The sequence below is a fragment of the Sinohyriopsis cumingii genome, chromosome 1 (genome assembly GCF_028554795.1).
Source record: "Sinohyriopsis cumingii isolate HCF-2022 chromosome 1, ASM2855479v2, whole genome shotgun sequence".
NCBI classification, from domain to species: Eukaryota; Metazoa; Mollusca; class Bivalvia; order Unionida; family Unionidae; genus Sinohyriopsis; species Sinohyriopsis cumingii.
Window position 1 is genome coordinate 162,488,530 of NC_142961.1, and position 24,844 is coordinate 162,513,373.

General features: G+C 37.2%; 1 protein-coding gene across 1 annotated transcript in view; it reads right to left on the reverse strand.

Moving 5' to 3' along the window:
• Positions 1-97: 97 nt before the first annotated feature.
• The window catches only part of LOC149808277 (uncharacterized), a 45,944-nt gene continuing 21,197 nt past the window's right edge, over positions 98-24,844 (reverse strand). The window contains exons 2-3 of the mRNA XM_089975510.1: positions 5,860-5,918; positions 98-4,458 (exon numbers count right to left, since the gene is read on the reverse strand). Coding sequence (XP_089831636.1) covers positions 4,045-4,458; positions 5,860-5,918 — 473 coding nt within the window. The 3' untranslated portion in view covers positions 98-4,044. The remainder of the gene's footprint in view (positions 4,459-5,859; positions 5,919-24,844) is intronic.

Below are 24,844 nucleotides of genomic sequence, written 5' to 3' on the forward strand. Positions count from 1 at the left end.
TCATTACTATAAAACACAAATATTCATTATTCCGTCGTAATGACACCTCTTATTTTCATATTTGTGTTTTCTACCTTACGTGACAAAATGAAACTCGTTATTTATTTTTTTAGTTTACTGTAAAATATTGTATGAACAAGAATCAGCATTATAAAATAGGCAAAATGAGCCATTATAAATAATGTACCCTGTACATCATCATTACGCATTTATAGAGAAATATGGATATACATGGAAACTAACTACACTACACTGCACACGATAGCAATGAGACAGTTTGATGCAGACGTGCGCATAAACAGATAAATGTATGAACAGACTTAATCATAAAGATACAGAGTAAGCCATGTTGTTGATCGATCGTCACTAAACTAAATTTAAAATAATGTTAGTGTTCACACTTATTGCGTAGTTACAATAACTAACATAAATACAATATATACATGTGTATATGTATAATGTACAGTAACGTGAGATTCTGAACAGCACATGATAATTATATTATATACAATTTGCAAACAATATTTCGATACACAATAAAGTTTTTTTTTTTTTTTTATTCAAACGTTAGTAACGTGAACAACCGGGATAAATATTGATGTAAAGCTGGCCGTTTTCTGCTATATCTGGATCGTACTCAAATGCATGCTCTTCCAGCAAAGTTGCAATTATGCAAAGGAAAGGAGATTAGATGATTCGACTTTATTCCAATTTGATTAAAAATGGCATCTTTCAAACTCTGCTCGTGTTTTTATCGACGTAACATTACCATACATTTGCACGCCATTTTCCGATGATGCATCAGTTAGTCAATAAAACTGCGGATTCCTGAATCCTAAAAATGAATCTTCTCATTTAGTAAACAATGAAACCAAAAGAAAATATCAGACTCTCGAATTTCGATGTAGAAAATCGATGTGCTCTTCTAGCGATAGGCCAATCGCACGCAGAAATAATACTAATATCATTAATACAAATAATAATAACTCTGAGGATAAGCATTTGCTTCTGAATCAATACAATTTACACGTAGTCCTCAATAATAGGATATTAAATATATAAACACAACGTACATGTACAAATAACTCTCTAACTACAGTATCTCACACACACACACACACGTAGAAATTAAATATACATACAAACATACCTACATTAGATTAAAACATACATAACATGCACCTGTAGGTTTGGGAGATGGGAGAGTAGTTAGTAATCCAAGTTAGGTAACTCAGTGTGCTGAGCAATTTGTTGAGCTATTTCGTATTTTTGTGAAGCACATTCTTAAAAGTAGAGAGTATTGATGTTTCAACAACACTGTTGCGGAATACGCAAAAGATGTTTTGAACACAGCTGTTTGAATTTAGGCAAATGAAGATGAGGGTTAGAAACAGACTGCGGAAGATTATGTGAATTGATACTGGAAGCTGTAATTAGGAAATAATTGATATATTGTGGAGCCATGTTATGAAAAGATTTATATATTAAAATAGATTTAAAGTACTTTAGTCATTAATTAAAAGGCAGCCACAGTTAATTAATGAACAAACGAGAGGATGGATAGTCTTTTCTTGCAATAATTCTAGCGACTTGTTGTCGGGGTTTAATTACCTCATTAAGACAGGCAGACGTGTCATTAACGCAAATGGAACAACCATCATCAGTCAAAGGCAGTATAGATCCATTATAAAACATGTTAGCATTGATTCTGATAAATACGTATAGTCCGTTCAATTAGGCTATTCTGGAGGATTCTGCCGAGCACACACTTTTTCAACGATCAATGCCTGTCAATAATCACACATATGAAGTGTTTGATTTTATATCTTAGTTAATTCAATCACACATGTGAAGATCTTGATTTTCGATCTTAGTTCAGAAATGTGAACAACTATATTGACATCCTCAAATTTCTTTATTCTTTGCGCCATACGGTCAGCTTTTTTCTGTGTTTAATAATAATTCTTCTTTAATAAGCCAAAGGGGTATCTTTGCCGAGCGGATCCAACCCTCGCTTGAATTCTGCTAGAAGTCACTAGTTTTCCCCTTAGTTCCAATGACTTCTTGAAAACAACTGTTGTGTACTGGAAATTTGAACAACGCGCCAAAACTATGAATAATTTTCCTGTAATGACTGAATGACCGCAAACATCACAACTTCACATTTCATAACAACTTCACAGCTGCATACCAACCTCACAACTGTGTGGTTTCCCATTAGCTTTTTCCGTAACGCAGGGCCAGTACTTCACGCCGGGAAAACATAAATACAACTCAAACACCAAAAACAGGTTACTATTTTCCTACTCTACCATCCCTAGGTCAGTCAAATCATGATTTTAAGCCTAATTGCGCATGTAACTCTACACGACAGTTGCCATCATAGCAACAATAAAAGGCGTCTCCAGATAATGGAACAATCCCTTCTCAATTATTCCACTGTACAAAATATCAGTCCCTCTCACAAATAGTTAACTTGGAGATACATAATCACTCAACATAGGTAGATTTTAATAGGAACTACTTGTATAAAGGACCACTTAGGCAGCTCTGACCTGAACTCGAAACTAAACCATGTCATCATGAAATCTCATTGATACGTTTGCCCCAAGCAATTAGCTAATTACTCGGGCTGATGAATATTTCCCCAAAACCGACTTCCCATAATCAAACAGCTAATCACAAAAATGTAATAAATCCATAATAATGGAGACATAAATACAAATGGCGCATATACTAGATTTATGACATTATTTACTTTGTTTTGCGCCACAGTAAAACACTCTCAGTCTCCTGTTGCAAACAATTTGTTCAATGGAAGTGACTGTATCACTCATGGCATGAAAGGTTGTGTCATCTGCAGACCGATCAGTTTGAGTGGCTGTCATAAGAAGGGGTAACTCATTAATGAAGAAGATGATGAGCCAATAGAACCTTGAGAGACTCCACTATTTTCATCAATATTTCATGATCTACTAAATCAAACGCTTTTTAAAAACATTCAACAACAAAAAACTTCAACAATTTTCAACAATAAAAATTTCGTGAGAGCAGTTTGGCATGGATGCTCTATTTCTATGAAACCTGATTGTGAGTTATGCATTGAGCTATATTTGTTTAAACATCGGTGAAGATGAAGGATCATGAGCTTTTCAAAATGTTACATAGGTCAATAATGGTTTGCTGAAATTTATCAACCTAAAATCTTTTGTTTAATTTCAGATTAGTTGTAAAGATTCCCGTATCAATAATTATAAATATCAAACTAGCAATTGAAGGGGTAGCGACTTGAAGAAGTATGCATCTTTAAAGAAAGTGTTCCCTTCCTGAAATTTGAAGTTAAAAAGTTCGCATTTTATCACAGATTCTAGTTAAAATATAAAACTGATTCCGGAGATTAAAAATCTTTAAAATGGTAGTCCTCCTTTAAAATATATATAATGCATGACAATACGGTCTCTCTCTTTTCAACCAACCAACCTAAATTAGATCACTGCTCTTTATGAATTTACTTAGGCTGAGCGTCAGCAACATTCTATATCCAAAGTGATCGGCATCTTTGAAGCAAAACCAAACACTGAGTACAAGCCTAAATCTGATTGGTTCAGTTAGTCATGGAACACCGGATTTCCTTAGCCGGTCAGAGTTACATTGAAAATAACCTGGACTGGGTCATTTTCTGATCTTATTACGGCGAGTAAAAAAGTGCAGAGCTGTAATATATGATTTTAAACATATTGTAAGTTCAAACAGACAATATTTCCAGTCGACATGAATGAATTCAACTAATTTGTTCTACAGGGCCGAACTTATCTGCACAGGCAAGTGAGATTTTTTTAAGTTACACTGTAATTTTTGATGTCACCGTTTGATTTCATTCGCATCTCATAGCCCTTTAATTCTTCAAACTGACTGATAATATAGTGGGATATAACTGAAGCGTGTAGATAATGCAAATAACGAGGGCAAGAATTGTTACACAACTTGTTAAGTAAGAGTTTAGGCAGTGAGTGAGCATGACAACTGATTGTTGAAATAAAGCTATTACAAAACTGTGCATGAGGCTGAGTCTCCTCCGCTTGTCCCTCCTCTCCATCCTCCTTTTGGTCTGAAGGCAGTCTCTAATGCAGCATTTATAAGTTTTCTCACTACTCGCTCCATAGTTGGAGAACACTCTGTGTAACAGGCCACACCAAGACGCCTGCAGAGTGCTTCGGCTTGTTCTACTGACACAGGTCTTTGAGAACAGGAGTGAAGTTTCTGAACAACTAGCGTATCATGGCGTAAATCTGCGTGAGTACCAACAAGAATTACGGGAATGTCTCCCATGATTCGCCTAACTTCCCGAATCCACTTGTGTTCCACGTTTAAAAAGGAATTTGGTTTGATGACACTGAAACATACTGCAATAACATCTGCTCCTGGATAAAGAAGTCGTCTGATATCCGCACTGGCACCCTGTAATATACAGAACAGCTATTGATTAATTGCCTTCAGTACCATTAAGACGTAGGTGTGACAAGACGTGTTGTAAATCTGAACGTAAAAATCCTGGCTGAAGGGCATGCGGTGCTAATTCAATTCCTAAGTAAACCATTATTCCATAGGCACTGACTTTCGATTTTTGAATTTAAATGATATAAATGTCCAGAATACACCTCTCTCTATAAACTGGTCCTGATTTGCATTCACCCATGTCAAAATAGATCCCGTCTTTTCAATAGTGCCATCCTGTGTAGTGTTGCTTTGTAATGTGAAGGAAACATTACACCAGTCTATCATTGTATCGGACATTGTGTCATTCATCCATCCTACCAGAGACATCTATAAAACAATGTGTGATGATAGGCGGAATGACTGTGTGTGTTTGGGGGAAGTGGGTCCTGAAAAAAGGAACGCGAAACAACCTAAACGTCTCCAACATTAAGTTTTCTTTGCAGTTAGATGATTACATTTATAATCGGGAAACGGCTAGAGAGCATGTGCTTCCAGCTCGCAGGGGCTTCGCTCCCATGGACCCTTGGGGTGGGGGGTGGGGGGTAGTCCACCCCACAGACATATTCCTGTAAGACGTCTTTGATCATACGGAAGGTCTACATGCCATTAAACAACAGTGTCAGTGCTACATGCTTAATTTTACACGTACTTTTATGAGCTGAATTACACTCTGCGCCATTTACAATTAACACTGGTAACTGGCAAGACATGTGTAAACTTTAAAGTCTACACAAAAAAGAGATTATAAAACGATATCAAATGAAAAGCAGAATAAGAGAGAGAGAGAGAGATTTAACGTAGCTGTACAATTTTCCAGTCATACTGCTACGACGTCTGCAGTGTAACAGGTTATAGTGATGTCCAGCACTTGTGCATCACGCCCAATACATGTAGCATCATGCCCCACCCAGTCACATTATCCTGACACCAGGCCGACCAGTCCTAACACTAACCTTTTAATGCTGAGCGCCAAAAGATTATGCTGCTAGTACATTTTTTGTTAAGTCTTTGGTACATCTTCGCTAGACAAGGTTCCGATACGATAACCCTATCGACACATTGGCGGATCGAACAGATAGGTTGGTGTTTTGTCCTAGCGACATCTATTGGATTTCACGAGTTGCTTCCCTTAGTATGCAATGGCAACAATAGAGTGGTGCATTGTACATTGGTCGAAAATGGTGGGGGCAATTGACCTAAACAGGATATTTGGAAATTTAACATTGAAAATATGAAGGTCAGTGATGACGTACCGTAATTATCCAGTTATAAAGAATTCCTACGGAAATCATTATTGATGTCTATTTTATTTTCCCAAAAGCAATGTTTACAAAAGGCGATGCTTTGTAAAGGTATCGTTACCTCATCTAGCGTATCAATCAGCTGTAAACTGTAATGTCTTCCTCCCAGGCAAATGCTACCTGTAATGCAAAAATAGATGTAAAACTAACAAAAATTTAATCGAATTTAAATCCATATCCTTTTTTTAAACTCTTATAAGTATATCATATCATACAAACAACAATTAACATTAAGGTGATTGTGCATGGATATGCAGAAAAAGATAATGTGCATACAATGTGAAATGTATGTATGTATATATGTGTGTGTGTGTGTGTGTGTGTGTGTGTGTGTGTGTGGTTTTATTTAGAGGTCATTTAAACAGCATATGCCAAGACTTAATATCCACGTCCACCCCCAAAGTTTAAAATGGTAAAGACAAAATATATATGCAACTCATTATAAGCTGGCGTTAACACGACAACTATTACAAAAATGTTACAAACAGCTGCCTCGCTAGGCGCACAGCATTAAGAGGTTAATGTCAGGACTGGTCGGCCTGGTTTCCGGATAATTTGACTGGGTGGGGCATCATGCTACATGTCTGCGGCATGATGCCCCAGTGTTAGACATCATTATAAACTGCCACACCGCAGACACCGTAGCCATATGACTGAAAAATTGTTAAAGCTACGTTAAAAATAAAAATCACACACACACACACAAAGGGGTTAGCATTCTGAGTGAAACAAGTTTGAATAATCCAAAATTTTAACATTATGAACGCAGTATCAAGCTAGGAAGATCTGATATCCCTTACTGCAACATTTCGCTTGAAAGAAGATTAAAAGTTTGAGAGTTTAACGTGAAATAATTTAGTTTAATTTGGATGGCTGTCTGCTATAGATATCGGCTATTCTGGTATATAATACGCAACCAGAACAGTCGATACTAAGATCTGGTTTTGCAATGATGTGCTGATAAATCAGCGACAAGTTATTCGCTTGAAATCATATATAGTAGAAGCAACGTAGACTTCTATCAGCTTGCACATTATGTGACAGCCTATTTGATCCTCGCTGTTCTCAAAAGAGCGCGCATCGCCTACGAAAAATACGGTAATAAATTTTCAAGATACTGTAAAAATTATTATCGAAGCTAAACAGCTGCTTAGACAACCATCTTCAGTTTCGAGTTCCTCACATGCTGCATACAGTGTTAAATGATGATTAAGTCGGTTATAATTTCACCCTGATACATGAAATTGCGATTGTACGAGTTCATACGACCTCATATCAAAGTCATATATCAAAGTATATAGTCATCTGGGTTTCAAGTGAATGCCAGAAGCACCAGACAGCTTCCTTGATTTGATTTTCCACTGGAGCCAAGTCTAAATTATGATTCAGGCCGTAAAATATTTTGTCGATGTAGGCCAACAGAATCAGAGCAGTCAAATCTCTAGTTGTTACAATATTTTTAGCTGAAACAAAATAATGAACTTGATTCAGATATTACTTATTGTCGAAAATCTCTAAATCTTAAAACTGTACCTGAATGAGACTGAAGGAAATTTTAAAAAATTGCAGGCATGAGCTACATCCAACCATAATCCTAGTTTCCTCTGACCCGTCCCACCCTAATTTTTTATATCTGGACAGAGGCAGCTCATATTACATCCAAACAGTGAGTGTGACGACCAAGCAGTGTACATTGTTATCTTATACCAGTGCTGTCCAACCTTTCTGACACCATGGGCCACTGACAAATGTTTTTCTTGAAGCAGAGGGCCGCAGCAGAAAACTGAAAAGCAACTACTGTATAACTGCTCGAGCTCCGGCGGTCCATTTAAAATCAGCCCGCGGGCCGCGGGTTGGACAGCACTGTCTTACACTATAAATTTAGGCCAGTCCAGGTGCTGACCTGGGCTGGTCTAGACATTTTTTATTTCTTACACTTTTACAAGTTGTGCTGGCCTTGGGACCAGTCAGGGACAGCCTAATTGCCGGCACCTCTGGTAGTCCGGGACCAACCCAAGGTCCTGACTCAGCCCATGGTGCATCTTACATTCCTGAAAACAGCTTAAGACAAAAGAGTAAGGCGAAGTAGAAAATTGTTTGACAAATGATCTGCGTCATTTTAAAAGCATATTTATAAGTATTGCTATGGTACTTAAGTTATTGCGAGGAGAAATCTATTTTATCTATCATGAAATGGCTAAGGAAACCAGTTTAAGCCCAGAAGCAACACATTTGCCATTGAGAAAGCTGCTGACACACGGTCGCTCTTGGAGGACTTACGGTACTTATTATGAAGCGGGAAAATGGAAACCAGTGTGGAAATGGGTGAAGTATATGCGGGTTTGTCTGGCCAGGATTGGCTGATAAAGTTTAACTTGAATAAAAAAAATATTCTTTTCAGAGGTTATCCTTTTTGTAACTGAGGAAAAGAGACATTGTTTTAAAATGGAATTTCAGTCCTGCAACAGACTTGAGTTTGGAACACTAGCAGCAGAGAGGGTGAACAGACCACTTAGGGGAATGGTCACCCTTGTGTTTTACCAAAAAAAATAGTGACCACTCATAGAGGTCAATTACCACGTCTACGATTATTGTTTGTCCCAAACAGAACCGTAGACGCCCCTCTCTGCTGCTATCAATATTGGGAATCATCATCTGAATCATGGGAATCTTCATCTGTTTCATCTTCATCTGAATCTTCGGAATTTGTTCTATGTTTCAAGTAATATTCAAGTTCTGATGGTGGTTTTTCTATTTTTGGATTTATGTTTTTTCTTTTTCTGTAATAGTTCATCAAACTTCTGTATCGATCTCCACCGCAATTTTTACAAATCTGATATAATCCTCTAACGCCGTTGTTACATCCAACACATCTTCGTGGACCAGCATGAGGGTTTTTCTTTATAAGATAATTATGTTTCTTGCAATATTCTCCACGGCACCTTTTGTTGCATTTATCTGTTGTTCCTTGACGCAGCCACGCACAGTTGTTCATTATATTAATGATATCTGTTTAATTCAATTTAATTTTATCATCACCCCTGTTACCCAAATATTTTATCAATACCCACACGATATCTTGTTCTTGGATCATGTAAATTTATTGTTATAAATCCATGCGGGGTAGCTTGCGCTCGTGAGAAGAAATTTTTGAATTTAATTATATCCATGTCACCACCACACCAGGTTTGATGAATATTTCGCAACGTGTGTGTGTCTACGCCATTAAACACAACTAAAATGTTGCAGTTGTCTCTGATCACCTTCGGAATTTGTGTATATCGTTGAGTAACATAGATCACGTCTGTATTTTTGTGTCTACCTCGGGAAAATATTCTGGCTGGATTTGATTGTTTATCTAGCATCACATCGTCGTATACGACTAAATTATTAATAAATCCGTCTATGGAATCTACGGATGGTGCTTCATCAATATCGGTTATAAACTCTATAACATCATTATCTTCATCCAGTAATCGCGCGTTTTCATTGAAATCTTTAAGTACATCATAACATCGCTGATCATCAACGGATGGTGCTACTAAATACAACTTATCCCATTTCAACCATCTCATTATCAGATTAAGTAATGATTGCGTCTTACCCGATCCAGATGGTCCTATGATAATCATTCTGATGGAGTTCGGTAGCGCAGGATGATGCTTAACTGGCTCTCGCTGCCGAGTTGCTGAGAAATCAATTATATCCATATATATTATAACATGAATTTATATTGTTTACGCTGTAAAGTTAAAACTCCAACTATTGATTTAGCTACGGTTATAACAAAAAATAAAAAAATAGCGTACGGTGGAAAATGTTCTGTATGCGGTAGAAAGAAATTTTCGATTTTACCTAATAAGCGCGGTGGTGATATTGCTAATTTGATGTCAAAGTTTCCAGGTGCTCCATGGGCTAAATACAGCGGAGAAAAACATCTACCGGGATATAATTATTGCGGTCCTGGTACTCGACTCGATATCAGGCTCGATAATCAAGATCAACCAAAACCAGGCGAGGAACCAATAAATGCTATTGATCGAGCTTGTCATGCTCATGATGTAGCTTATAAAAGTCAAAATCTACAAGATAGGCATATTGCAGATGTAAAATTAATTCATTCATTAAATTCTATAAAAAATAAAAATATTAGAGAATCATTAGCTAATTGGTTAGTAAGATCCTCGATGAAAGGTAAATTAGCGATTGGGGCTGGTAATTAATAATGGAATCAATTTATTATTCACCGAGAGGATACTGGAGAGGCAAAGCAGCAATTGGTAAACTCGCTGATGCAGCATCGGTTAAACATTCTACTGCTAAAACGTGGTTATCTAAACAAGCAATATGGCAAATTTATCTACCACGTCCTAAACAAATTCAGTACTCGTATTTCGATGTCAGTGTTCCTAATGAAGTTCATCAAGCTGATATTCTGTTTTTACCGCATGATACTGTACGTGGAAAAACGTACAAGTACGCGCTAACCGTAGTTGATGTTGCAAGTAGATATAAAGAAGCAGAGCCGCTATCAGCGAAAACATCATCTGAAGTAGCCGATGCGTTTGAACGAATTTATCAACGAGGACTCGGACCACGAGGTGGTCTACGATGGCCACAGCTGCTACAGGTTGATCCTGGTAAGGAATTTCTTGGTCCAGTATCATCGCTGATGAAACAACATAATACCAAAATACGACGAGGTCATACTGCAATTCACCGTGATCAAGCAATTGTTGAGCGATTTAATCGAACACTTGCTGAACGGTTATTTGGATATCAATACGCGAGGGAATTTATTCAGGATAAGAGATCTCGTGAATGGGTTGCAAGATTACCAAACGTGATAGCTGCATTAAATAATGAGATCACGCGAACAACCAACATGAAACCCATTAGCGCGGTCACAAAAAAAAATATACCAACACAACGAAAAGATGCTGGAAAACAAAAAATATTAGGTGATGTCACAGTCAGATATTTATATGAGCCTGGTGAACTTGAAGGTGGTAGCGCGAGAGCGACTGATCCTATTTGGAGTGTTACCACACACAAAATATCTACCGTGACAAGATCCACTGGAAGAAATGTAGGCGTTTCCAGACCTGCAATCTACAGATTAGATTCAGCTGCTCCTCAACGTGGATTTACACGTGAACAACTACAAATAATTCCCGCGGATACACAACTACCACCAAAATCACTCCGGTGATTTCGATCACTTAACTAGCACTAGTGCCAGCGCTAAGGGTGCCTGCACCCCGACGTCGATTACACTCAAGACAGGTCAACATGGTATTTTCTCGTGTATGACCGCGACTATTATCTTTTCTATCTACGGTAAATTGTCTTGAATCATTACTCGAATACCGCCATAACATTATACAATTACAACTGGCGCAATGATTGTTCTGCTGCTGTTTTAACTCAATAATAAATTCAACATCAAGATCAAAGTCACGTTTATTTTTTTTATCAGATTGTTTGTATCCGATTAATTTTTTTCTTATTATATCATCATCGATGATGTTAAATTTATCAACGATTTCAGGAATTATGATTCTACGTAATTGAGATATATTTCTGACCCTCGATACCGCCAAATAAACTAAATTTGACCACTCGATGCGATCGTCTACAATCCAGACTCGTGTATCAGAAATAGTTAATCCCTGAGACGAGTGGATTGTCATAGCGTATCCCAACATCCATGGAGATTTGTCAGCGTGTATTGCATCTTCAACCACACTGATATCAACGGCGACAATATCATTTAATACGAGATTCTGTTTCCTTGACTCTGTCAAGGGTCCTGGAATATCAACATTAATATTCTGTTTTCGTGTATCTGATGGTCTATAACATAACGGAACGGGTAGTTCTGAATATTGTTCTTTATGTAGTTGAAATAACTGCTGTTGTAAAGCGTCTCTGATTATTTTTCTACTTGCTACGATCAAATCGTTGGGTCTCCATGAGTTCAAAAAATCACTCATTGATGTCTCTGAGATCACTCCACGTATTATTTCACACTGAATTTTGTTTGATTGTAATCTGATTAATTTTTTAAACTCCTTCAAATTTGCATCAAGAGCTCTATGATCATCATCTATTTCTTCGTAATAATCAACGAAATTTTTTAACCAATCATGTGGAGATGGTCCAACAAAAAGCGGCGGTTGACCATGATCGCCACACATTATTATGGCGGTATTTTTTGTCAACAACCAATCAAGAAACATTTTTAATGTATCCAATGACACCGTGCATATCTCATCCCAAATAATTATTTTAGGTATATATTTTTCTCCCATCCGTTCAGGAGTCCATGTATCCCCGCGCCATCGGAAGAAACTATGATACGTACACGATTGTACTTGCCGCTGTTTCATCTCACGTGCAAGTCTATGTGTGGGTGTCAGCACGATTATATCTGAATTTCTAAAAACATTAATCGTTCGAGTTGTTTTGCCGCATCCACCAGGTCCATTGAGATATACTGTCTTATATCTGGTTATTGGATCACTCAACAATGGTGCTTTCGACATTTCTGATATTTTATTACCCTCACGATAAACATCTCTCATTGGAACATCTGCTGATTCTGTATAATTGTGTAATAGTTCCTTTTTTATTCTCCACGAACCCCATCGTTCATCATTACTTGTAAATTTCATAACAGGTTCTAAATATTTACTTGAAATATAAAACGAGTCCGTTGCGACTCTGACTGCGGCCTCAGGAAATCTATTAATCATCGATAATAAATTTATAGAAACATAAGCCAACATGGAAGATCTTAGATGAGTATATTGCGGGGATACGTCATTTATGTAACTAACGATCGTACCTAATTTTGTTCCGTCGGATAAATAAACACTCTCTCGATTTACAAATGTATTTTTCGCCGTTGTATCAGCGATTATAAAATCGTACTCGGCATCATCTAGAATTAATCGTGCGTGATGTCTTTTATAATCATATGCACCACCTTGAGTAAATTTACCTATAATTTTTCTACCGAGATCTTTTGCGGTTTTGAGTTTATTAGGAATATCATCCTTAAACTCGCTAATAACTTCAGAATCTGACATGGGCAACCAAACTTTGGTCTGTGCATGATATGATATAATTGCCTCACTGACCACCAACGATGTCAGTATCGCACAATCTAGCATATATCGCAACAAAACTATAGGTGCCCAACGTTTTTCACAAAAATGTCTGCCAAACCAAACATAACAAATCTTGTGAAGATTTTCGTTAAACTCGAATGATTCAATACAGGCGAATCCAGTCAGATCAAAATCAGGTAATGGTCCATTAATTGCCACTCGCGTCATCTCGTTTGTTGGGTGACCAAATCTTTCAAAGTACGTAGAACAATCTCCGTATCCCAGAAAACTTCCTGGATAACATGCAACCATATCAACCGAAATAACATCATTGTAATTGTATTTGGTATTCCATAATCCGCCATGTCCATATTCGACGCAACTTGCGCGTACGTCCTCGAGTAAATCAAATCGTGTTGGTTTCCATGAATTTCGTTCCCTGGCGAAATGAGCCGCAACAGATGGAACGGTAAAACAATTAGTTAGTAATTTGTCAGTATTTTCCGCGTGCTTGCACTGTAAAAACGTCGCAAGATTTTTCATCTCGTCATGGAGGGATTCTGTGCGATATATTTCACCGTTCGGTTTGACAAACTGATCAAATTCACCCTCCTCATTACTTTTGAATAACCATACCGATACAGGATCGGTTTTACTTATTTCGTTGATAAAATCAAACATATCTGTGGGGTAAAATCTAACAGTTCGATCACGTGGAAATATTGTTACTGCGTTAGTCCATGCGTGCGCGTTATGATCGATAATATTTATTGGAGCTCCCTTCGATTTATATTTCGATTGGTACAGTACTTCTCCCGTTATTGTCGCCACAGTTATTGGAAATTTTAATATTTTTCCTAACTCAGCAACATCTTTTATTGTAGCACCAGTATCCTTAACTGAATCAGCCCACGAGTTTATTTTTTCACGCCTTAAATCAGTTAATCCATTTCCACGCATCGCGTTTGTAAAGTGTTCTATTACTCGTTCAGCCACACAATTTAACCTTGAAAATTTCATCGGCGCTAGTTTATCAACGTTAGGTTTTTTATTTATCTCATAGATTCCATAAATAACCGCCGTTACAGGATATGCTCGCTCATAATACGGTTTATCAATACCAGTCAATAGACCCGGTCTGGAATTTTTACTTAATATGATAGTTTTATTATTACCAAGGACAGGATCATATTTGTCACGGATAATCCAACTATCTGTTTCTGTTAATACAATAAATTTTACTCTGAAGAAATATTTTTGATTGCCCTCGTATTCAGCGATGTAGTTAATGATAGTTGCCGCTCGCTTGTCGTTCATTGTGGCGTCCGTGACAGTGTTGCGTATAATCTTGAACGTTGACCATGTATGAGATGCACCATCCGTGTAAAATTCTTTCTTAGCGTCATGAATTTTCGAGATCAAACTTTTATTTTTCGGATCAACCAGATCTCGTACTGGCAAGTCAGAAGATAATCTGTCAAGGTTGAATTTATACTTAACAGGCCTAGTTTGGGATAATCTCTCAAACTCGTTCATATAATTAAAACAAATATTTAAATAAAGAAAATTATATATATATATATATATATATATATATATATATATATATATATATATATATATATATATATATATATATACAATGTCCCAATGTAGATGGTTGATGATCGGCTCAGTAAATCGATGCAACAAATCCTGTAGAAAGGAATTTTGTTGGATGCACTCACAAAACATACGACGAGGAAGTCTAGGACCAATACCATGTCTACGGTGTGGTATTGGAGTGCGAGGAAAGACAGAATTATGTGGAAAGTGTGGCGGGAAACGGTTCAGAGAGCTTAAAAGATATTATGACAAAAAAAATAATAGCGGTGAAAACGCTATAAAATCCGTGAGGGATTATATATCAAGATTTCAGACAAACAATGATTTAAACATATAATATTATTATAATGGAGCAAAATATATTTGTCCCACATCCTGTCATAACAAACTATGAATCAAATATTAATGGTATCATCAGACACTGCAAGTTGAAGAGACCAGTTGGTTGTATTAATAATGTTGGTTATCTTAGATTTACAGTTGGGAAAAAACATTATTTCTGTCATAGATTTACGTATGAATGTTTCTTCGGAGTGATCAATGATGGTCTTGTTATTGATCATATTGACGGGGACACTCAAAACAATAATTTATCCAATTTACAAGCTATCTCTCACAGCGAGAATAATACACGCGGTAATACAGGAAGATGTAAGACAATCGGAAAGAGGGCGGTAATTTCTACAAACATAGAAACCGGTAAAATAATTATGTTTCGTTCGATGCGTTCAGCTGCAAAATATTTTGATATTCACTCACATTCAGTACAAAGAGTGGCAGAAAATATATATAAAACAGCTTTTTCGAAAAAATATAAGCAGAAAATTACATTTCAGTATCAATAACTATCATCACCACATTATTAACTATCATCACCACATTGAATTAATTTTTTTAATTTATGTCACAGTAGGTCCTCCATACACTACTGAATTTTTGATTATATAAGGGAGATTACTTTGTAATATATAGTTTTCTTCGTAGATGGTTGGTTTTTTATGATCGTAATTAGTCAGTTTAACTAATTACATCGTATAGTGCCGACGAACCTAACTCATTAGACTCATAAGTATTATTTATGGTTTTTAAATATTTCCCCATCATACAACACATGATAATATTATTGATCCGTAGGAAGCTGTGTGTGAAACAGAAACCGTTACTCATTGTAATCGACCTGCAGTTGTGTGTTCACTGAACTTACACTCTGGAAAGTTCTTTGACTGGTGCATTAATGCTACTGTTATTATTGATTTTCGGTCTGCTTAGGAAACCAGCTACAAATACAGAAACTATTATTCAGAAACTGTTATAAATACAGAAACTATTATTCAGAAACTGTTATAAATACAGAAACTGTTATTATCCAGAAACCGCTACAAATACAGAAACTGTTAAATACAGAAACCGTTATTATTCAGAAACCGCTGTTTACTGTAAATATTGGTTCCTTAGCTATATAGCTAGCTATATATTAACTTCCGAAACATATGTTCGTAACAATGTTTGATAGCTCGATCAGTATGGTATTGGACTGTGGCGCTCGCGGTCCAGGATCAAACCCCCATGGCTGACAATTTGTCGGTGGTGCGCATAATTGCGATTTTTATAATAGTGGGGGGAACCGCAAGAACCCCTCCGCTCAGCAAATTCACAAACCACAATATTGACTTGTGGTTGATACATATTTTCGTATCACCCACTGGATTAATTATTGTGGGTGTGATTTTGCTGAGCGTATATGTTTGTACTGTCCTTAGTTAGTGCCGTTTCATTCATAATCTGAGCTCGCTAATACACTCGATAGGGGCTCTTCATTCATTGTATATAACCATTTCATTGTATATAACCATTTCATTGTATATATGTTATATGTATATCCTCTAAACTTGGTAGATTGCGGTGGCAAGCTACGAGTTTAATGAGGACTGTGCTGTCCTTGTGCTGTCCTTAGTTAGTGCCGTTTCATTCATAATCTGAGCTCGCTAATACACTCGATAGGGGCTCTTCATTCATTGTATATATGTTATATGTATATCCTCTAAGCTTGGTAGATTGCGGTGGCAAGCTACGAGTTTAATGAGGACTGTGCTGTCCTTAGTTAGTTATATGTTATATGTATATCCTCTAAACTTGGTAGATTGCGGTGGCAAGCTACGAGTTTAATGAGGGTTGTGCTGTCCTCCCTCTTGGGCCTCTAGACCGTTGTTTGGCGGGTTAGGGGCTCTCGTAGAGGGAATATTTGCCTAATGAACTTGGTAGATTGCGGTGGCAAGCTACGAGTTCTTGGCTGTGCTGTCCCTGAAACATCCCGACGAACTCGCTAATACACTCGATACGTGTTCTAGGGATATTTTTTTTTATTTTAAAGATTTATATATTATATAATGAACCATGAAAATATCAATGATGTAATTGTCGCTATTAAAAAATTAAAAAAAGATGGAATTAATATATCTGATGAACTTAATCCTGAAAAAATAGTTTCTGACTTTGAGATTTTACAAGAACGTAAAACCATGGGGACACACACACTATCATCTGAATACAGGCTCATGAAACGGATTCAATCGGCAATGTTTCAGTCGCTAGCTACCGTAGAAGATGATCATGTGAAGGAGTTCGTTCCTCTTTCTACCGCCGTAGAAAGAATTAAGTCGTTATTATCCCACGAGTATGAGGCAAAGAAAACGATTAGTACCCGTATAAGACTATTAAGAAAAATTATGTCAGAGAGTAACCCCGTTACTGGTGAAACGATCCAAGGTAACCTCGTTACTGGTGAAACGATCCAAGGTAACCTCGTTACTGATGATAATGAAAATGAAAGTTTTGGTAACTGGGGTCCAAGTCAACGCTGACCACGTGTATTGGTAGTCAAAATCAAGAAAGTTCTAACCTTGTCAAATTTGTTCCTAATAAATTTTATTTATTAATAATATTATTTTTACTGAGGATTTTTTTTTTACTAAAATCAAGAAAAATGCACGAACTACTTGATTTTGACGGGGTAGTTGGTAGTCAAAATCAAAGAAAAATGCACGAATTACTTGATTTCTGACGGGGTAGTTGGTAGTAAAAATCATAAAAATTGAGCAATTTCGTTGTATTTTAGTAAAAAAAAAATTAAAAATCTCAGTAAAAATAATATTATTAATAAATAAAATTTATTAGGAACAAATTTGACAAGGTTAGAACTTTCTTGATTTTGACGGGGTAGTTGGTAGTCAAAATCAAGTAGTTCGTGCATTTTTATGTTTCTGACGGGGTAGTTGGTAGTCAAAATCAAGTAGTTCGTGCATTTTTATGTTTCTGAGGGGGTAGTTGGTAGTCAAAATCAAGTAATTTGTACAATTTCAGTAAAAATCAGGAAAATTAATAAATATTATTTTTTTTTGTGATAGAAATTTTAATTTTACTTTCATCGACTACCTTTTTTAGTTGCCTGGGCCGATTAATTTGTACCAAACACAAATTTGTGCCAGTAATAATAAAATATTTTTTTAAGTTGATCGAATTTGATTCTGAAGATCTACGACAGAAATCCTTAAGACGGAAGTCTTTACGACAGAAATCCTTAAGACGGAAGTCTTTACGACTTTACATACAGATTTATTACAAGCTCTTCTTCACGTATGTCAATCAAGCGATTAAGGTGGTCTGTGAGTTTAAAATTGATTCGTGTTAACATATTATTGTGACACCGCAAATACACGGGATTAGTTGGTTCTTGCACGATTAAATTTCCAGGGGGAACTTGTGGTGTGAACGTGTATAGGATGTATCCTTGTTGAGCCTGATTTGATCTTCCGAGATCTATTTGATAGCTGCCATCGATTACGTCACAAACCAGATTGACCGCGACCGTCGGTGTTATATTAACGATCCGCGGGGATACGTGCCTTCCGCCGTCATGTGGATCATTATCATGTCTAAGAACAACTGCTAATGGTGCTAGTTTTTTCCACGCATCGAGTATTTTAGGAAAAAACTCATCAATGACATCATTGACAGATTTTCTTAACTCGGTTACACTATACCCCGGGAATTTATAATTCGGTACATCGGCTTCTGTTAATTTATATTTTTCTAACCATTTATATGCATCAAATTTTTTAAATGATCCTAAACTAACCATCGCTTGAACTATTCGGTTATTAAAATATTCCATATCTGATATAAGCTGATTTAATATTTCCACACGCGTGATGATTTTTTCACGCGATGACGCTGATATGTCAAACATATGTTCGTTAAAATATTGATTCAGTTGATCTAGTTGTTTTTTACATTTTTGATTGATTTCCTGAAAATATATAATAATATCACTCCGATCAAAACCCAAAACATGTCCTGTTTCCCCCTCCCGACTTAGAAAAGTCCATGCCTCCACGGGAGTATGAAAGAGAAAATGGCTAAATATTAATTTATTTTTAAAAACACGTAGTTTTTCCCCGTATGATGGATTAATTTCATGATATGATTGTCTATCCGTGACATAATCAGACTTTTTCGGTTCTGGTGGTCCTTCATGCACCGGGGGAACATCCGGCCATCCTAGCACGGATCTGATTGAAGATTGATAAATATCAACGGCATAATCAGGCGAGTTTATTTCAACCGTCGAGGACAACGTCGGCTCATGAACGTTTATTGATATTTTTGATTCCTTTCCCGTTATTGATTTTATTCTACGCGCAAATTCCTCACCGATCTCTTCAATCTGGTAACTGCCGGTTGGTATTCCAACAACAACCCAGTCAGGTGTTCCATCGGATTTGTTCTTGTTAGTAAATACAAGCGAATTATTTGCTGGTGTACCATTAAATGATTTTGATCTGATATTTGGCCAGCTGTAATATACCCGTAATTGTTCTAGTGCTATTTCTTTTACTGGAATTGCAGTAGGAAAATTAACACTAAATTCAGGATTAGTTGAACTTACCGAGATCATCGTTATCTTTGGCGGAGTTGTGTTGGTCACGATCTGCTGGAGTAATTCTGTCATTATTGATACTTGTATCTTTAATACCGATACCTTCATCGTATATTTTGGTCATCATTGAAAATTCGAAATCAGATATAATTCCATCACTGAGACTCGCTGATAACAACGAGGATAATTTCGAGTATGCTACCGTCGCTGTATGCAATTTTATTGTGTAATCGGATAATTTTTCGTTCGTACAAGTACATATTTTTTTTGTGATGATACCAAGCACACCTGCAATAGTTGTTGCTGCTGAAATACAAATAGTTACAGCTACTGGTGCCATCGTTGTCAACGCTGATAATATTACACCGGTTCCAGCAACAACAGCGGATACTGAATAAACAATCACATCAACGATAACCAATCGTCGTCGATATCTTTTTACTTTTACTGTATATTGATCGACTTGATCTTTTAGCGTCGCCTGCCATTCACGCGCTTGATTGTATCTGTATTGTGCACCGTCCATATATATTTTTATACAGTAACCAATTGATGTGCTTCAGCTACAAATTCCAAACACCACCAGTAAGATGTTGCGGTTAATGTCCTATCAGCTGCTTCCAGAATAAATATTTCCTCGGCTCCGATATTTAATATAACAGATACAACCCCGGAAAACCTGTCGGTGGAATGACGCCATGGAAACGTTGTAAATATTTCAAATTTTGCAGCACTAAACACAGACAGCCTGTACACGCCAGTACTTGTTGCGGTATATTTGATAGTATTATTTTGTTTTGACCATGTTGCAAATCCCGATGATACCGTGCATACGATGTTTGTAATATGCCCGGGAGTTATTTCAGCTGGAATTTTAATCAGATTGGTTTTATTGATAATCTCAGGAATTCCCGCTACGATGTCTAGTTGTGTTCGTTTGATCGTGTCTAGGTTACTTTTGATATCAACGAGTTTCATGTCAATGACGGAAGGATTTCCAAAGAACTTATTTATGGCATCATCGGTTTTTTGAAAATTTCTTCGAAGCCTTATAAACGCGCCCGTGTGAACGTCATACTCGGCCCGTAGCGTGGATAGTTTTCCATCCACGTCGTCAATGTATAGTTTGTTTGCGACGTCGTTGTCAGATTTTGGAGCTGTTACAGCTACTATTTTGTTCCCGTTCATGCTAAGTTCACCTGTCATTGTGTCACCGGTGTTTCTCACGCGATTAGCAACACTTTTTGCAATTTCATCTCTGATGGTTTTAAGTGACATACTTGAATCTCTGATTCTACCACCGTCAGTAAACACGGGAATATTATCCGTAACTGCACCGAGTACTCGCCGGACTATATCATTCCATTTGATATTGCTGGTTTTTAGTTTACCATATCGATCTTGAAAAATAACAACTTCATCTGGGTCAACTCCAGCCAGGTTCATAATATCAGCGAGGTCATCTTTAGTCGCATACTTTGACAGATCAACGTCGGATTTTATTTTCTTACTAGTAGAAGATCTTCCGTAAATGTCAACCATTATAATAAGATCCGTTGTTTAAAATGCTTTACGCGCAACATATCGGTTGCTTGTATAATCGTGCACGACTTTATGTGGCGGCCTGGATGATTTTGATATAGCGTCGAGTACATTAATTACTTCACGGCCGCATATTGGCGGATCTGTCATTGTTTGTGTGGGTAGCGTTGAATACCAAACTTTGGAACCGCTAGTTGTTGCGTGGAGTGGTGCGACATACTTGATAAATTCAACAGGTGGAGCTAACCCGTACGAATCAAAATAAACAATTCCACGTGGATCAACCGCGTATGATACCCAATGAGTACCAGGTCCAGAACGTTTGTCAAGATTAATAATACCTGTTTCTAGTTTGTTTGGTTGTTTCGGTAATTGATCTCGCATAAAAACACCTCTAAAGGCAGATATTTTTAATTTTTTAGCAGCATCAAGTAAATCAAAATTTGATGATGGAACGTCTAACGAAATGATCCTGGAAGCCTTAGGCCTCTCCCCCAACGAGATCCCGGTAATCTTAGACCGCGTCCCTTTTTTTTGTTATATCGTCCACCAGTAACTTTTTCGAAAACTTTTTTACCCGCCGCTCCAGCAACACCTCCAGCAACACCTAACGCGGCCGCTTTTGCTAAGGCTGGAGCAGCCGCAGCTAGTAATGCCGGAATGGCCGCAAGAAATGGGAATATACCACCCGTTTTAACCATGTCTTTGATGGCGCTCGGGGAGAGATGGAATTGAACTCCAGTTTTTGATTCCAGAGCCTTATTGAAATGTTTAATCTGATTATTTGTCAACGATAATTTGTTTGGACCACCACCAATCTGATCTCGTTTTAGTGATATTTTAGTTCCGCATTTGTTGGCGGTTTTTGATTGAAGCTTTTTTACCTGACCCGGGGTCAGAGTAACATTAACATGACCATACGACATTTTTATATAAAATATATTTTTCTAAACAACACGATTAAAGATTTTCCACCGGTGCATCAACGACCCTCATTCGACCACTGCCACCTTCAAGTAACATGGCCTTGTCGCTAAGTATGACCGCGATCGCTCTGTAATCAACACCACCGGTATTTAATGTTGCTTTGAGATGTATATCAACGACAGATTGTTTTGATAGATCAAGATGTTCTAATGAAAAATAATAAATCGGGTACAAGTTTTTAAAATCTAGTTGTGATATTTGCAACCCAGTATCAACATTTTGATCACGTCCCATAAATGACATCAAACGATGATATGCACGTCCTATGTGATTTAATGCATAATTTAGTTGTACATTTTCTGTTGGTTCCTGTTGTCCGTTTATCCGTAAGGAAATATCTGTGAGACCTAGTTGGTCAAATATCATATGAGAGTGAATTTGTGAGTTTAAACGATTACGGTTCTGAAACGCAATAAAAATATGTCGTGGTGCAGAAACACCCTGTTGTGATGCTATATGCCATGTAAACTGACCGTTAACGTTAGTTTGCATGCTATCCGTGCCTGTTGTTAACCATGACAACAAGGATTTACCACCTGCATCCATGAAAGAAATTAATCGCTGTTCTTCTGCGATCGTTGGAGTCATTACCGGCATCCACAATGAAAGTTTTGATAATATTACTTTACCAGCGTCACCAACGGGTCTCCACAGAGCATCATTATCATCGTTTTTTCTTACAAGAACAACCGTGTGTCTAGCTCCAAAAATAACCTTTTTAACATTCCTGCAAAATCCAAAAATATGCGATAGTGGAATTGTACATGAAAAACCTCTATTGCCTCCTAGCAACATATTTCTACGTGCTGCAAATCCCAAGTTGAAATTTTCATTAACACTTTTAACCACTGACTCCACATCAGCATCAGCGTTATTGGCAAAATTTCTTGGTCGTCCTGTATTATACAGAGTACTTTCAGGGTGATCAGAATTATCTTTCACAAACATCATTGTAGGACCTGCTGATCTTGTATAATCATCAGAATATCTCGCCAGACCAATTATTGTTGTAGCAACGTCGACATCATTCTGAATTGATTCAATATTTTTTCCATCAATCATGTATGTGGCGCCACTAAATAATGCTATGATCCCGTTGTTGACAAAACCAATTTTTACTGGATCTAAGTAATCAGTATCATCCGTTTTTATAATTGTACCTTCTACCTCAAGAAAGGCATCAGCGGGTAAAAAGTATCTACTTGTGTCATGAACTTGTAGTTCAATTCTTCCACGTTGATCTGGTTGTTTTGCGTCATAGGAATAAAATTGATAATCACGTACAGATTCATCCTTAAGGACGGGTGCTTCCATGTCAAATGCTGTGTCGGATACGCGCTTGAACATTTTATTATAATTATTTTTCGTCTAACACGTTGATCACCGCCTTCGGGAAATTCCACCTCGGGAAGTTCCACTTCCTGATATCAAACTTGAGATATTATTTCCAGATTCACCGAGTCCTTGATCTGCTAACGCCGCTAGTTTTTGATTTGCAGCCTGATTTATTATTTTACTAACATCTGCGGGCATCACCTCAGTACTTGCCAGTTTCACCGGTGGTTGTTGTTTTCGTCGCAATAATCGTGATAATCTTTCTTTGATCGCCGAGAACGCCTTACCAGCAACATTGACAATTGCACCAGGAGCTTTATCACGAACAATATCAATAGCCTTCATCGATAATTGTTTTGCAACAGGTGCTACTTTTGGAGCTATCCTCGTGAATAATCCCCGAATAACATCACCAAGTCCATCTCCGTAAATAACACTATAGATTGGTAATCGTGAGTTTACAGCTCTAACCTGTGTGGGTTTACGATGATTATCATGCACAATCATCTTATTTTATTTACCATTTATCTAACAACTAGTCATCAACGAGCTCATCAATAAGTTCTCGGTAAACGCCGATATCCATGATACCACCTTGAAATAGTCGCCGACAAATATCAGCTGCTTCATTGGTTATTTCTGGTGAATTATTTCCAGCTCGTTTTCCTCCCATGAGAACTTCTAACCGTGATACGTCATTGATGATATTATCAGGACATAAACCACGTCCTGTTTTAGGTTCATCTTGAGGTGTTTTAAATACTGGTGGTTGCATTACCGGAGCAAGTACTTCAGTGGTGGCCGGGGGTGAACCTTCTCGAAATCCATGTGGTGAACCTGTCGGTGTAAATGTCATTTTCGGTGCAGAAATTTTCTTCGAGGGGAGTAATTTAATTAGCTCTGTAGTCTTTTTAATTTCCGACTTCAACCTTTGCTGCGGCGAAGAAGATTGTTGTTGTTGTTCTATTTGTTGCAGAGGTGGAGGAAGCTGATACTGGGAGGACTCTCCTTGTTCTAGTTGTTCCCATCTCTCTCTATAAAGTCTTTTTACTTCTTCTTTAAGTCTTTCAAATTCTGGACCTCTAGCTTGTTTTTTGTTGTAATATACGCGATATATCCATTTAATGAAATTATCATCATTTGTTTTTTCATAACGGGGTTTTAAAATACTAGATTTATTAGATATACTATTTAATATTGCTTCAGGTAATCTCTCTCTTTCAGTTTTTCTAATTTCCTCAACAACTCCTTCTTTAAATTTTGCAATTAATTCTACGTTTTCTCCTGCTGGTTTGGATTTAGATGCAAGTTTTTTTCTCACATCGGCGACTCCGGTACGAAGTTCTTCAATGCCTTCAAGTATTTCCTCATCAACAGGTGGAGGTTGAGCTGCAGCTATGTCAGTTGGAAGGTCTCGTAAAATCTTCTTTGTCTGTTTGGTTCTTCTTGCTGTTTTTTCAGCCTGCACTGCAGTTTGTTCTAATACCGGAAAAATACCCTTTTTCCTCTTCTCATCTTCCTCCGCA